Source organism: Acomys minous (genome assembly GCF_964271855.1).
Source record: "Acomys minous genome assembly, chromosome: 12".
NCBI classification, from domain to species: domain Eukaryota; kingdom Metazoa; phylum Chordata; class Mammalia; order Rodentia; family Muridae; genus Acomys; species Acomys minous.
Genome location: NC_140493.1, coordinates 70,590,343 through 70,605,442, shown reverse-complemented (window position 1 = coordinate 70,605,442; position 15,100 = coordinate 70,590,343). Strand labels below are relative to the sequence as shown.

Here is a 15,100-nt window from a genome sequence, read left to right as displayed (position 1 = left end):
CCACACAGGACGTTCAAAATTCTTTTCGCTGTCCTTGCACCAAAAGATCACTGAGGCTTGAGGACCGCGTGCTCCAAGGAGATCTCTGCTCTCTAGCCTCCCACTGGGGTTTTCCATGGAGATCACAACTGGTGGGCCTCAGGGACAGTCAGGCTACAAACTGTCTCTGTAGTATAGATAAATCTAAACTATGACTAAGTTCCTTACGGCCTTACTCCTGCTATCTAACATACTGTTCAACGCCTCCTTCACTCAGGGCGAGAGGAACCTGCAGCAGAAGTCATCTCCCTCGGAACAGCAGCCACGGAGCCATACACCCCAGGTAGCCATGATTTTAAGTGGTTGGTCATATTGTTCTCACTTCTGAGGTCTAAACAGCACGGGTGTCCCATACCTTGATGCTCACATACTCTCGGATCGGGGAGTGGCACCTGTCAACCAACATCTCCTATTTAGGGCTCAAGAGATACGGTACCCAGGTCCCTACACTGTCTCTGTATGATGAGGCTGAACCCTTCCTCACCAACCACACACGGGCATCTCACTGGGGATGCCCAGAGAGCAGCTGAAGCTCAGGCCAAAGCTGATCTTAATCCAATACCCTTGAAAAATCACAAGGCTGAGGCTAGAGAGATGGCTCATTAGATAAGAACACAGTCAGCTCTTCCGGAGGTCCTGAATTCAATTCCCAGCACCCACATGGTGGCTCACACCCATCTGTGCTCTCTTCTGGCGTGTAGGTTAGAGCACTCATACATGAACTAAATAAATAAAATCTTAAAAAAAAAAAAATCACAAGGCTGAACGTAATCCTGTCACTCCAAAAGGACATGGGGGGAAACATCAGACCAGGAGGCCCAGCTGAATGACTGAGGACTTTCTCCCAGTGAGCTTTTGGGAGATTGCCTTCGGCTTCTTGTCACAGCACAGAAAGAGCAAAGGTGTGACTCGGTACATGAGCTTCCACTCTGGGGCACCCTCTCCTTGCGTGGCTCCCCCCTAACGGCCCAGCTTTCCATATCCACACTTGGTAAGCTCCGCTCACAGTTCTTGGGTACCCGGCGGGGGAGGGGGGTGGGGGGGGCGATGCTCAGATACCCCTTCCTCCCTGCTCACCCCGGATACTTAGGGAAACACTCACATCAGCCGGCTCCCTGCGGTGTCCCTCGCCAGTCCGCAGCCAGCTCCGGCTCAGCTCGCTGAGCTCTGGGATGGGCTGTACCTTGAGCCGCACACTGTCCCCAGACTGCCGGATCATCTCCACGATTTCATCCCTGGACTTATTTTCCACATTCTGTCCGTTAATCTCCACCAGCCGATCTCCTGGCACCAGCCCCAAGGCCAGGTCCTTGGTGCCTGCGCCTGGCTCGGCAAAGTGAACCACCCGCCGATAGGCCTGCCCCTCAGGGGCTCGGTCCAGCATGGTTGTGCGCCGCAGCGAGAAGCCAAAGTCTCCCGTGGGTCGTCGCTGCAACTCTAGCTCCCGGAGAGCAGGAGGTGGAGGGGGCAGCACAGCAGGGAGACGTAGGTCAGCGGGGAATCTTTTAGTCACCAGCTCGGGGACTCGAGACCGTGGTCCTGATCGAGGGATGCCTAGCCCAGGATGCTGCAATAGCTGTCCCTCAAGCGTCCTCACCTCTACCTGAGGTGATGGAGCTGCAGAGTGCTCAGAGGGGGTCGAGGTCTCTGAAGCACTCTCATCTCGGCTCCTCTGGGAGAAGGAGAAACGTTTGACAATCATCTGAGAGTTCTGCTTGGCCAGGGAGCCGAACTTGGCTGCCCGCTGCAGCACAGAGCCCCGGAAGCTGCCTTCCTCACCCTTGAGGTCATCACTGGAGCTGGCTGTGCTTAGGTGGCCCGAGTCCAGGATGACGCTGCCCCGATTGCTGTCAGAGTCGATGTCTGTCAGGTGCAGGTCGGAGCCGCTGGCCACCTTGATAGGGATGGGGTTGGAGATTTCCAGGCGCGTCTTGGATTCACGCTTGGAGGACCGGTTCAGGTTGAAGAAGCCGCGGCGCATGCTCATCTCTTCCAGACTCCGCAGTTCTGCGGCTGACATGCGCTCCTTCTTCTCCTTCTTCTCCTTCTTCTCCTTCCGCCCGCCATCTCTGTCCTTATCTTTCTTCATGAGGTTAAACATGGTGGATGTGCTGGTTTTAGGGGTTGTGTCCCCAGCGAACTATGAATGCTTAACACAGGGTCTTTGGACCCTACCTTGTAGCTGCAAGTAGAAACAGAGAAAAGCTATTCAGTTTTTTTCCCCCAGTTCAGAGACAGCTGGCACTAACGAACCAGTCACCCCTCATGGAGCGCTAACGGCACTAATGATGTGCCAGGCACTCTGATTTACATAATTTAATCTAACTCTACTTCATCCTCTAGACCAAAGTGTAGGTGTGCCTGGAGAGACTCGACCTACAGAAAGCACTATGGCAACCTGGAAGCCAAATGAAGAACAGAACGCAAAAGGAAACGGAAAGGACTCTGCAACATCACCTCCCCACAAGCATGTCCACTGAAGTGACGGGCACCCCACGTGACTGAGCTCCTTCCTATGTCTGGTATCCCCAGAATACCAGCCTTAGACCCTGCCTCAAAGACCCTGGAGGCTCCAATTTTTAAAAACAATATTCATTTGTATGAGTGTTTTGCCTGCCTGCCAGTATGAGAACATCGTGTGTGTACCTAGGGCTACAGAAGACCACAAGGGTGTTGGCTCCCTGGTCCTGGAGTTAGAGACAGTTGTGAATACCCATATGGATGCTGAGAACTGAACCCAGGTCCTCTGCAGGAGTAACAAGTGCTTTTAACCACTGAGCCATCTTTCCAGCATTTATGTGAAGTCACACACAATCCCTCCTCTTCAAGCCGGGCGGTGGTGGCGCGCGCCTTTCATCCCAGCACTTGGGAGGCAGAAGACGGTGGATCTCTGTGAGTTCGAGGCCAGCTTAGACTACAGAGTGTATTCCAGGACAGCCAAGGCTACACAGAGAAACCCTGTCTTACAGCAAGCAAGCAAACAAACAAGCAGCCTTCCTATGCAGCCCTCACAGCATTCCTGCAAAGTATACGTCTTCATGCCTGCTTCACAAATGAGAAAAACGTCCCTTGGGAAATTGGCTATTTCAGGTACCACTCATGAAATAAGTGGCCGTGCTAACTGTGTCCCTTCTGATGCTCTGGGTGCCCAGGGTAAGGCAGAGAAGGAAGGAAGGGGAAGTCCCAGACATACACAGGACAGACAGTATAAGGCGGGGGTGGGGTGAGGTCGGCTAGATAAACAGGATCCTGAAAAACTCACATCCTTTTCCCGAGACCAACACCTAAATATAGAATAAGGAAGAAAGTTGGGGCAGCCCGAGAGGAAAGCGCAGCTCCAGGATGTGAGCACCTGTGGTCCCAGCCTGCCCTGCCCCCTCCCCCGCTCTCATGTCCCGGATTGGGGCCAGGAGTAAGAAACCCCCTGGTGGGGGCGGAGCTCAGAGAGCCTCTCTTACTCTGACCAGCAGGGAACACAAAACAGAAGTAGGCCATGCCATCTAATCAGAAATTAACTGTAATTTTTCTCTCTCATGAATGCCTCCCCTCTGAATTCCAGAAAGAGGCTCTATGAGCTTACCGCCTGCAGCAATGGCCTATTGCCGGGCCCTGGACAGGCGTTCCCTCTCTCCACCCCTCCCCCAAGGGGAGGCAAAGCCCGCCGCTATCCCTATCCCACTGAGAGGGGCCGACTCCCACCAACCAAGGTCCAGGGCCCAGGACCTCTGCCGGGCGTGGTGGCGCAAGCCTTTAATCCCGGCACTCGGGAGGCAGAGGCAGGTGGATCGCAGTGAGTTCGAGGCCAGCCTGGTCTACAGAGCAAGTCCAGGACAGCCAGGACTACAGAAGAAACCCTGTCTTGAAAAAACAAAACAAAACAAAAAAAAAAAAACAATAACAACAACAACAACAGCAGCAAAAACCCACTCCCATAACATTCCTTTGTTTTTAAAGAAACCAGAAATTCTCACTACAATATCCAAACTGTTGCCATCTCTAAATATGTAGATTACATATGTAGATAAAATAAGATCCCGATATGGCCCTACAAATGCACCCCCTCTCCCCTCTATTCTTTCTCTCCTACCTAGAGTTGGGGGTTGAAAAGGTGGAATAAGGGTGGAGCATTAAATGCCAGTTACAGGATATATTATATTAAATGGAATATATTATATAATCTACATGAAGACATTGAGATAATTTACATTTAATATTCCATATTTTGTTTTGATATATATGTATATATACCTGTGTTGTTGTTGCTGTTGCTGTTGTTGTTGTTGTTTTCTGATATGGTCTCATTATGTGGTTCTAGCTGGGCCTGAGACTCAGTATTGAAGACCTGGTTGGCCTTGAACTCATGAAGAATCTTCCTGCCTCCTGAGATCTGCTGGGACTATAGGTAAGCACAACCACATCTGGCCCATCCATATTAAAATTTCCAAAAACCCAGTGCAAGGCTGAGTATGGTCCCAGGACTCAGGAGGCAGAGGCAGGAAGATCTTCGTGAACTGAGGCCAGCCTGGTCTACACTGAAAGCTCAGGACAGCCAGGGCGACAGAGAGAAACCTTGTCTCAAAACAGATAAATGAGTAAGATCCCAGTATGTAGTTTACACTTAGAGCACAATTCACTTCTGAGAGACTGTATTTAAGACTCTGGAGAACTCTAGTGATAAAGTGTGTCCTAGCTACATTTTTTTATTTTATTTATTTATTTATTTATTTTTTTGGCAACTTGACACAAGCTAGAGTTATCTGGGAAAAAGAGGAAAAAGTTGAGAAAATGCCCCCATCAGACAAAGGTGTAGGGCACTTTCTTGATTAATGTTTGATACGTGGGGTAGGCAAGCCCACTGTGGGTACTGCTACTCCTAGACAGGAGGTCCCAGGTGGAATAAGCAGGCTGAGTGAACTAAGCGGGGAAAGCCAATAAACAGCACTCCTCCACGGCCTCTACCTCAGTTCCTGCCTCCAGGTTCCTGCCTGAATTCCTGGCCTGACTTCCCTTCACGATGAACTGCGAAAACTCTTTCTTGGGGCTGGAGAGATGGCTCAGTGGTTAAGAGCTCTGTCTGCTCTTCCAGAGGACCCAGGTTCAATTCCCAGCACCCACATGGCAGCTCACAACTGTCTATAACTCTATCCAGTTCCAGAGGATCCAACACCCTCACACAGACATACATGCAGGCAAAATACCAATGCACATAAAATAAAATAAAGAATTTTTGTTGTTTTAAATAAAGAATTTAAAAAAAAAAAAACCCTTTCTTTCCCAAATTGCTTTTGGTCGTGGGGTTTATCACATCAAGAGAAGGCAAACCAAGATAGAATGTATTCACAGAGGGTAAGAAATCTGGTTATGGGGCTGGACAGCCCAGCTGTTCAGAGCACTGGCTACTCTTTCCAGGGGACCTGGGTTCAATTCCCAGCACCCATATGGCAGTTCACAGCTGTCTGTAACTCCAGGTTTAGGGCTTCTGACACCCTCACACAGACATGCATGCAGGCAAAACACAAATGAACATAAAATTTAAATAAATAAATAAAATGTAAAAGACAGAAATCTAGTTAGGTCACTAGCTCCCTATAGCCATTGTAGCAAGAACCTATTTCCCCCGCTGATCTCAGCTCCTCTGTGTGTACACTGCTGCACACATGTGTGGCTGTACATGTGCATATGGAAACCGGAGGTCAACCTCAGGCAGGGTCTTTCATTAGCCTGAAGCTCACAGAGTAGGCATGCTGGCAGGGCCACTGAATCCCAGGGATCCGCCTGTCTCTGCCTCCCCAGCTCTGGCATTACAGCCTGTACCACACCACACCTCGCTTGCTTGTCCTTTTATTTGTTTTGTTTTTCTTTGAGACAGGGTTTCTCTGTGTAGCCTTGGCTGTCCAGGGAACTCACTCTGTAGGCCAGGCTGTCCAGGGAACTCACTCTGTAGGCCAGGCTGGCCTGGAACTCACTCTGTAGACCAGGCTGGCCTGGAACTCACTCTGTAGGCCAGGCTGGCCTGGAACTCACTCTGTAGCCAGGCTGGCCTGGAACTCACTCTGTAGGCCACGCTGGCCTGGAACTCACTCTGTAGACCAGGCTGGCCTGGAACTCACTCTGTAGACCAGGCTGGCCTGGAACTCACTCTGTAGACCAGGCTGGCCTGGAACTCACTCTGTAGCCAGGCTGGCCTGGAACTCACTCTGTAGGCCACGCTGGCCTGGAACTCACTCTGTAGACCAGGCTGAGTCCCCGGCTGGTCTCTCGTGCTTACAAGACAAGCACTTGGCCAACTAAGCTATGTCTCCAGCTCCTCTGGGCCTCAGTTCTCCTCGGTAAAATTAAAAATTTTGCTTCTAAACGTTCCAATGAACAGTGTCTGGAAGCTGGAAGGCCAGCCAGGAGCAGTCGTGGCCAGCTGCCTCTGGCCTCAGCGGAGAGGGGGTGCTGGACAGCTGGCCCCACCGTCTAAGGGGACTATCCCCTCCCTAACCCTGCCGGAAACAAGGCAGTGATCCACCCTGTGCCAGGCTGTGGGATCTTTGCCTGGTCACTACCCACACCAAGATAAAGGACTTATGTAAACGATGGCTCCAGGGATACCTGGAGAAGAAAGTGAGAACAAATGGAAAAGTCTTGGAGACTTCAGAGGAGACAGACAAGGGAAGCTCAGCTACTGCCCAACCCCAGAAAACCCTACTGTCTACCAATGCTGTCCTTACCCAATCCTGGCTCAGCTGGAGGTTAGCCAGCTGAGCACTATCAACGGAAATCAGTCCCAAGGTTCTAGAATCATCGTTGAGCTGCAAGAGTCCCTATGAAGTAATGTTGTGCAGATCCCTCTCGGCACCAGGGCGTCCCTCACTGCCGCTGGAAGCGAGGGCCAGGCAGCACCACAGGGGACGGCTCTGACTGAAACTGTTAAGAATCTTGTATCTAGGCCTGGATTTGCCCCAGATCTCCAGGGGACCTTGAGCCTGTCACTTTGTTCAAGGTTGAACTAAGTGATCTAGACCTCTGCCAGCTCTAAAATTCCAACGGCCCTGCTCTCTTGTGGACACAGGTTAGCTATTAACGTCCTGTCAGAGACGGTCCTCCGGTGGCAAGCTTGTGGCCTTCGGAGGCTGTGAGTCACTCGCCACCCCTGCTCTGTGACTATTATGTGCACAGCTCACAAGGTAGCCTTTCCCCCACGTGTCTGCCACCACCTGGCTGCCTGCAACCCTCCCTCTCCAGAACCAAATCCTCCAGACAGCTGAAGCTGCCTCTGCCCCCTGTATTCCCCCACTCAACCTCGCTCACATCACTACAAAGCCCTGTTCCCTTCCTCAAGTCCTTGGACCTGCCAGCCGCTCCCGCGCTCCGGTCCTCAGCTGAAAGCCTCCGGCAGCTCTGCAACCACCACCTCCCGACCCTGCCTCTGCAGTGCAGTTCTCCTGCCCTGCCCCTTCCCCTCCTGCCCTCTCCTCTCCTCTCAGCAACTTTAGCCTTGTAATCATTCTGACTTCTTTCTCCCCTGACCAGAAAGCTTTTCCTAATTTCGACTGGAGGAAAAGTAAGTATGTACGTAAGTTACCTGGACACTCCTGTCTCCAAGGACAATCTAGCAGCGCAGCTGCATTATCGTTTTTTTAGGACAGAAGCCTCTAGAAGGCGGGAACCACTCAAATGTGCCTCCACAGAACAAGCCACAACTCATATGACAGGAATGGGCCTCAAAAACATTTGAAACAAGAGGGAAAGAAGCCACTGAGGAAAGCATGCACACTAATATGATTCTTTGTTTTGTTTTTTTCTTTTTCCTTTTTCAGGACAGGGTCTCCTATAACCCAGGCTGGACTTGAACTCACTATGTAGCTGAGGATGACCTTGAAGGTCTGATCCCCGCGACTGCTGGGATTGCAGGCACTCACCTCTATACCTAGACTCTATTTATTGCCGGCAAAACTAATCTATGGTGAGCAAAGCCAGAGCAACAGCTATTCCTGAGGACCAGAGGGCAGGAATATGTGAGACAGGGCAGGGGAGGACCTTCTAGAGCGATGGCCAAACCTCGTATGTTCATAGAGGTCTGAGCCAACAAGTTCCTATGGTTGTCAGTTGTTACCAGATAGTGTCCTGTAAGAACAGTGCATTTATTTGAGATTAAAAAGTTATAAGCTGGGCGTGGTGGCGCACGCCTTTAATCCCAGCACTCGGGAGGCAGAGGCAGGCGGATCACTGTGACTTCGAGGCCAGCCTGGTCTACAAAGCAAGTCTAGGACAGCCAAGGCTACACAGAGAAACCTTGACTCAAAAAACAAAAAAAAAAAAAAGTTATTAAAAAGAAGAAGAAGAAGAAGGGAGAAGTATAAAAAGAAGGAGGAGGAAGAAGAAAACTGCTGGGCACAGTGGCGCACGCCATTGATCCCAGCACTCGGGAGGCAGAGGCAGGTGGATCGCTGTGAGTTCAAGGCCAGCCTGGTCTACAAAGTGAGTCCAGGACAGCCAAGGCTACACAGAGAAACCCTGTCTCAAAAACCTAAAAACAAAACAAAATAAATACAAATATCAATTTCTAGTTTATAAATATATGCTACAGGATTTGGAGTAGAGCATACTGATAACTTTAATTTACTTTGGAATGTGTCAATTTTTTCATATAATTCCATAGATGGACAAGGAATTAAAATATAACGAAACGAGAATGAGAAATGGTGATTGTAAAATGTAAAAGGCAGGGTAGCTGTAAAATTCTTTAACTTTTCTGAATGTTTGCTGATCTCTGTGATAAGATGTTGGAAATCATATGTATACCAAGTCCTAGTAAATGAAAATGACAAAAAAGTAAACAAACCAAGTAAAGAGATCAGGCTTTGGCTGTCAGATAAACACACAGAATAGGGCTGGAAAGATGGCTCAGAGGTTCAGAGCACTGTCTTTTCTTCCAAAGGTCTTGAGTTCAATTCCCAGCAACCACATGGTGGCTCACAACCATCTATACTGAGATCTGGTTCCTTTTTCTGGTGTGCTGGTGTACAAGTAGGCAGAACACTATATATGTAATAAATAAAAATAAATAAATAAATCTTTTTTTTTTGAGCAGACAAAAAAAGACATAGAAACAAAAAGTTAATGCCTGAGCCTGTGCAGTGGTGCACGCCGGTAATCCCAGCACTCTGTGAGCTCAAGGCCAGCCTGGTCTACAAAGCGAGTTCAGGACAGCAAGGATGACACATAGAAACCCTGTCTAAGGGGGAAAAAAACTAATGCCTATGCTGCTTGGGGTAAGTCACTTAGAGACACCGAATGCTCCCTTCTCCTCATCTGTGAAGTGGACAGAATAATAGTACTTAACATAAAAGGAGTGGGAACTTTAAAAAAAAAAAGCTTTGTGCCAGGTGTGGTGGTTCGTGTCTTTAATCCCAGCACTCAGGGAGGCAGAGGCAAGCAGAAGGCTATGAGTTCAAGGCCAGCCTGGTCTACAAAGTTAGTCCAGGACAGCCAAGGCTACAGAGAGAAACCCTGTCTCAAAAAAAAAAAAGTGTTTTGCTTCTGTTAGATATCATTAATTATAACAATATTAGTGTGTGTCTGCACACGTGCAAATGTGACTAAATTAAGTCCAGACCTTTGTTGGTTTTATGTTTTGGTTTGGTTTGGTGGTGTTGTTGTTTATTGTATAGACATCACTTAATATATTAGATGCATATATAAATGTCCCTTTAAAAAAAGATCTTATTAATTTATTATGTACACAGTGCTCTGCTTGCATGTATGCCTATAGCCAGAAGAGGGCATTAGATCTCATTACGGATGGTTGTGAGCCACCATGTGGTTACTGGGAACTGAACTCAGGACCTTTGGAAGAGCAGTCAGTGCTCTTAACCTCTGAGCCATCTCTCCAGCCCTAGATGTTCTTACAGTGCCTAGCCACACAGGAAGCTCTCAACAATGGTACCAAAGGAAGCCAGGCATGGTGGTGCACGCCTTTAATCCCAGCACTCGGGGAGGCAGACACAGGCGGATCGCTGTGAGTTCGAGGCCAGCCTGGTCTACAAAGTGAGTCCAGGACAGCTAAGGCTACACAGAGAAACCCTGTCTCAAAAACCAAAACAAAACAAAAGAATGGTACCAAAGGGCTACCAAAGCAGCTAAAGGTACTTTCCATCTGAAATTCAAGCCTGGTGACTTGAATTTTCCCCTGTGAGGGTAGAAGGAAAGAATTAACCCCACAAAGTTGTCCTCCAACTTCCAAGCGTGTCATAGCACGCACTTCCCCTTAAATACAGACACACACGAACATGCGTATGCGCTTGCGCACACACACATTAATATTGTTATAATTAATGATATCTAACAGAAGCAAAGTGTTTCTTTTCTTTTCTTTTCTTTTTTGAGACAGAGTTTCTCTGTGTAGACTTGGCTGTCCTGGACTCACTTTGTAGACTAGGCTGGCCTCAAACTCACAGAGATCCACCTGCCTCTGCCTCCCGAGTGCTGGGATTAAAGGTGTGCGCCACCACTCCCGACCTGGCTTTTTTTTTTGTTTTTGTTTTTGTTTGTTTTTTTTTTTCCTTTTTTTAAGGACAAGCTACCCTCAAACTCAACGGGTAGCCAAATGGTGACCTTGAACAAAAGGTCTTCCTGCTTCCATCAACCAACACTGATGATAAGAGGCCATGAGCCAGCACAAATGTGACTAAATGCAGCCTAGATCTTTGTTGTGTTTCTGCTTTGGTTTGTTGTTGCTGTTGTTTGGTTTTTCAAGACACGTTTCTCTGTGTAGCTCTAGCTGTCCCATAACTCACTCTGTAGACCAGGCTGGCCTCGAACTCACAGACCTGCCTGCCTCTGTCCCCTGACTGCTGGGATTAAAGGTGTGCGCCACCACCACTTGGCTTTAGACCTTTGTATACGGACAGTAAAGCCCAAAGGTGTGAAGGTGAGTCAGCCAATGAACAGGTGGCTGGATGGATCTGGATCTACCGGCTTGTGTCCACAGGACTCCATAGCTACTGCTAAGACTAGATGGGAAACACACAGATGGAGGAATGCAAATAGCTAGCAAACAAGAACAGCAAGTCTGAGCTGGAGAGATGGCTCAGAGGTTAAGAGTACTGTCCGCTCTTCCAAAGGTACTGAGTTCGATTCCCAGCAACCACATGGAGGCTCACAACCATCCATAACGCGATCTGGTGCCCTCTGCAGGTAGAACAATGTATACATAATAAATAAATCTTAAAAAACAAAACAAAACAAAAAACCCAGCAAGTCAGCTTCCATAACTTGTGTGACAGGAGCATGTAGTATTTTTCACCTAGCAGTTTACATCAGTTAGGGCATGGAAAACACAGACTCTCATACATACGGATGGAAGTACAAACGGATATGACTTCCTTGAAAACTTTTAAAATTACATTTATTTATTCTGGGAGTGGGAGCAGATGTGCACAGGTGGAGGCCAGAGAACAAGGTATAGGACTCGGTTCTCTCGGCTCACGGTGTGAGCTCAAAAGATCAAACTCAGGCCACCAGGTCGTCAGTCTTTGAGGCAAGAGTCATCTCACTGGCCCCATAATTTCTTTCTTTCTGAGTAGACCAGGCTACTTTTATAATAGAAACAGGAACTGTTTCATGAGCTGGTATTTTTCTCCTTGCACGGGAACCATGCTAACCCCTGGACCATTCAGTTTTAGTGTAGATACTGTGAGAGTAAGCCTTGGCATAATTTTTTTAGTAGGGCAAGTGGGTAGTGTCTGTAAAATTACTTACATGTTATTTTTGACCATTCCATTCTTTTTTAGATTTTTTTAAAAAAATGTACGTGCATGTGTGTGCTTTCCTGAGTAACACCATGTGTGTGCAGGTACATGAAAAAGCCAGAGAAGGGTGCCCAATATGTTGGTTATGAGCCACACAGAACTGAACTTGGGTTCCCTGGAGCAAGAGCCATCTCTCCCGCTCCTGCCTGGTCAATTCTTCTTGTGGGTCATCTATAGATATAGCATAACTAATCTTTTATAATAGCAAATCTATAAACATAAATGTGTATCACTAGGGGAATTGATAAATTACAAAATAACTAGGAAGTTGTTAAGAAGGTGGAAGTAGAGGCTGTAGATATACATAACTCAGCATTGGCGTGCTCGCCCAGCACGCACAGGCCCTAAGTTCAATTCCCAAGACTGGAGTGGGCGGGGGAGGGGGGACATTACATTTGTGTACTGACTGGAAAATTTTTATTATACTATTACATTTTTTTTTAAAGCAAGTTGTAAGCCGGGTGTGGTGGCACATGCCTTTAATCCCAGCACTCGGGAGGCAAAGGCAGGCAGATTGCTGTGAATTTGAGGCCAGCCTGGTCTACAAAGTGAGTCTAGGACAGCCAAGGCTACACAGAGAGACCCTGTCTCAAAAAAACAAAAACAAAAACAAAAAAGCAAGTTGTGAGATAATATGTGCTAATTTTTTCATGCGTACAAGTGTTTTGCATTTATGTAGCTGTAGGCACTTGCCTATCGAGGCATTGGGTCCCCTAGAGCTGAAGTTTAGATAGTTATGAGCCATCATGTGGGTACTAAGAACTGAATTCAGGTCCTCTGGAAGAGCTCTTAACACTGAGTTAGCTCCCAAGCCCATGTTTTTAAAAAATTGTAATGCATGTATGTGTATCTGAATGCATGCATGTATATTACATGTTTTATTTGCATGTTCATGGGGTGGATGTATGCTTTGAGGAGGGCAATACAGATTTTAGAACAGTCAAAACCAGATTTGTGATTTATATATATATATATATATGCTTTAAATTTTTTTAATTATTTATTTTTATTTTACATGCATTGGTGTTTTGTCTGCATGTATGTCTGTGTGAGAGTGTCAGATCTTGGAAATTACACACAGTTGTGAGATGCCATGTGGGTGCTGGGAATTGAACCTGGGTCCTCTGGAAAAGCAATCAGTGTCTTTAACCACTGAGCCATCTCTCCAGCGCCTGTGCTTTTAATTTTTATTACATTTTATCCTTTTATCTGTGTGTATGAGCACACTTCCCATAGCACCACTGGGGATATAAGAGGACAATTTGTGGGAGTCAGTTCTTTCTACTCTGTAGGTCCCAGGATTTGAACTCGGGTCGTTGAGCTTGGAAGCAAGTACCTTTACCAGCTGAGCCATTTTTCTAACTCATGTTATAATTTTTTTACAATGTGAATACTCAACTGGTAGGGTGTGTGTGGGTGTGTGGGTGTGTGGGTGTGCCCTCGTGTGGGCCAGGGAATTAAGTGGGATTGTGTGCAACTTTTCTTCTACTTTGCTGCATTCTTTATTTTGTACATAAGATAGAAGTATACATGTTAAATCGTATTTTAATGTAACTCTCTAAATATCCATATAACAAGCCTTTAAAAGTTCCGCAGAGCTACCCATACAGCTCATCGGTAAAGGGTTTGGCTGGCACCTGTGATTGCCAGCACCGCACCAAAAACAAGTAGGGAGGGTAGCCATGTCAAAAAAAGAAAGAAAGAAAGAAAGAAAGAAAGAAAGAAAGAAAAGTCTTGACAAGGTAGTGGGCAATCCACCAGTATCAAAGCTGTAAACAGTATTTGCCATGGACAGTATAAGGCTTGCCTTCTTGTCTTTAAAAACTTTCCGTGACTTCTGCAGCTTTAGGACAGACTTAAATGGACCATCCTGCCACAGGAAAAGCAAAAACAAACAAACAAACAAAACACCCAAGAAAAGGAAAACTACTATAGCTTTAGCGTCGCTGATTTTGGGGGTGGGGGTGGGTAAGGAGGGTGTCTAACTAGGCTGCCATGGATGGATCCTTACTTCAGTCACCCAGCCCTCACCGCCCCCCTCCACCTCACACTCATAAATAAGTACAAAGGAAATGCCTTTCGGACGGGGCCCTTGGCCTCTGACCTCGGGAGCCGCGGTTCCCTCTAGCCTGTGGCCCCCCTCCAGGCCTGCATGCTAGGACGCAGCACCATGCAGGGTCGCGCATGCTGACCTGGCCTGCGCCCTGCTGCCGAGCCTGCCTTGCCCGCCTGGTTCTGCTGAGCTCCGCAGCGCCCGGCCCGCGTGACTCACTGCCAGGTCACACGGAGCTTATCTGGGCTCCAGGTGTGTACGCTTCTCACATGACATCAGCCGGCCCGCCCAGAGCAGCCCAGTAACCGTGCGGCCCTCTCACAGCAGCATCTGCAGCCCACCGCAGGCAGAAAGCTGCAGGCCGGGCCGGCCCCCGGGGGGGGGGGGGGAACCTGTGAGGGAGAATGCCCCAGGCCCAGCTCTGCCTCTCCAAGTGTCACCTCAGCCTCCAGCGCCTCCTTCCCGCAGCCCAACCCTGCCACTGCCCGGTAGGCCACCCAACCCTCCTGTGTGACCTTGAGCAAGTGGCGTCTCCTCACCAGCCTCTGGTCTTCCAACTGTAAAATCTTCAAGGGCTTGGCGGCACAAACGTGGCCCCAAACATCTGCCTGAGGGAAATTCTGCTCTACTACTCCAAAATTCAGGTTCGAATCCCTCTCTGCCTCCCACTTGCTGTGTGACCTTGAACCAATGCTAACATATATTTATACTTATATATTTGTAACACACACATATATGTATATATATATATATTCATTCCAACACAAACATATATATATATATTCCTAGTCAGAGACTAGAAAGTCCCTGGCACTGAGAAACCCACCCTTGAGCACTGTTAAACCATCCACTGAAAACCCCTGTTTTTCTAAACACAGAGAGAAGGGAGGCAAAGCAAGTGGAAGAACTAGAAAGTCGCCGCCCACTTCAACCACTCTAGCTCCCAACTCTACTGCTCTGTACCCTCTAATTCTGGCTACCCCAGAACACGGTTTAAAAATAAAAAATAAAATAAAATAAATACCTCGGTAGAGCTGGGGTGGAGAGAGAAAATGATAACTGGGGTAGGACGGTGTGCACAGATCTTAAAACTTTAAAACCTCATTCAGCAGGTCCCGAGTCCTGTGCCAACCTGTCAATCACGACACACACACACACACACACACACACACACACACACACAGAGCATCCCCTGCCGTTCCGCTTTTTC

The 15,100-nt window shown here is 48.0% G+C and overlaps 1 protein-coding gene across 17 annotated transcripts in view; it reads right to left on the bottom strand.

Annotated features, from left to right (window-relative positions):
- MYO18A (myosin XVIIIA) overlaps positions 1 to 15,100 on the bottom strand; it is a 112,694-nt gene that overhangs the window by 95,039 nt on the left and 2,555 nt on the right. For all 17 annotated transcript variants that reach the window (XM_084749183.1, XM_084749176.1, XM_084749177.1 and 14 more), the window contains exon 2: positions 1,142 to 2,221. In XM_084749183.1, coding sequence (XP_084605309.1) covers positions 1,142 to 2,140 — 999 coding nt within the window. In that variant the 5' untranslated portion in view covers positions 2,141 to 2,221. The remainder of the gene's footprint in view (positions 1 to 1,141; positions 2,222 to 15,100) is intronic.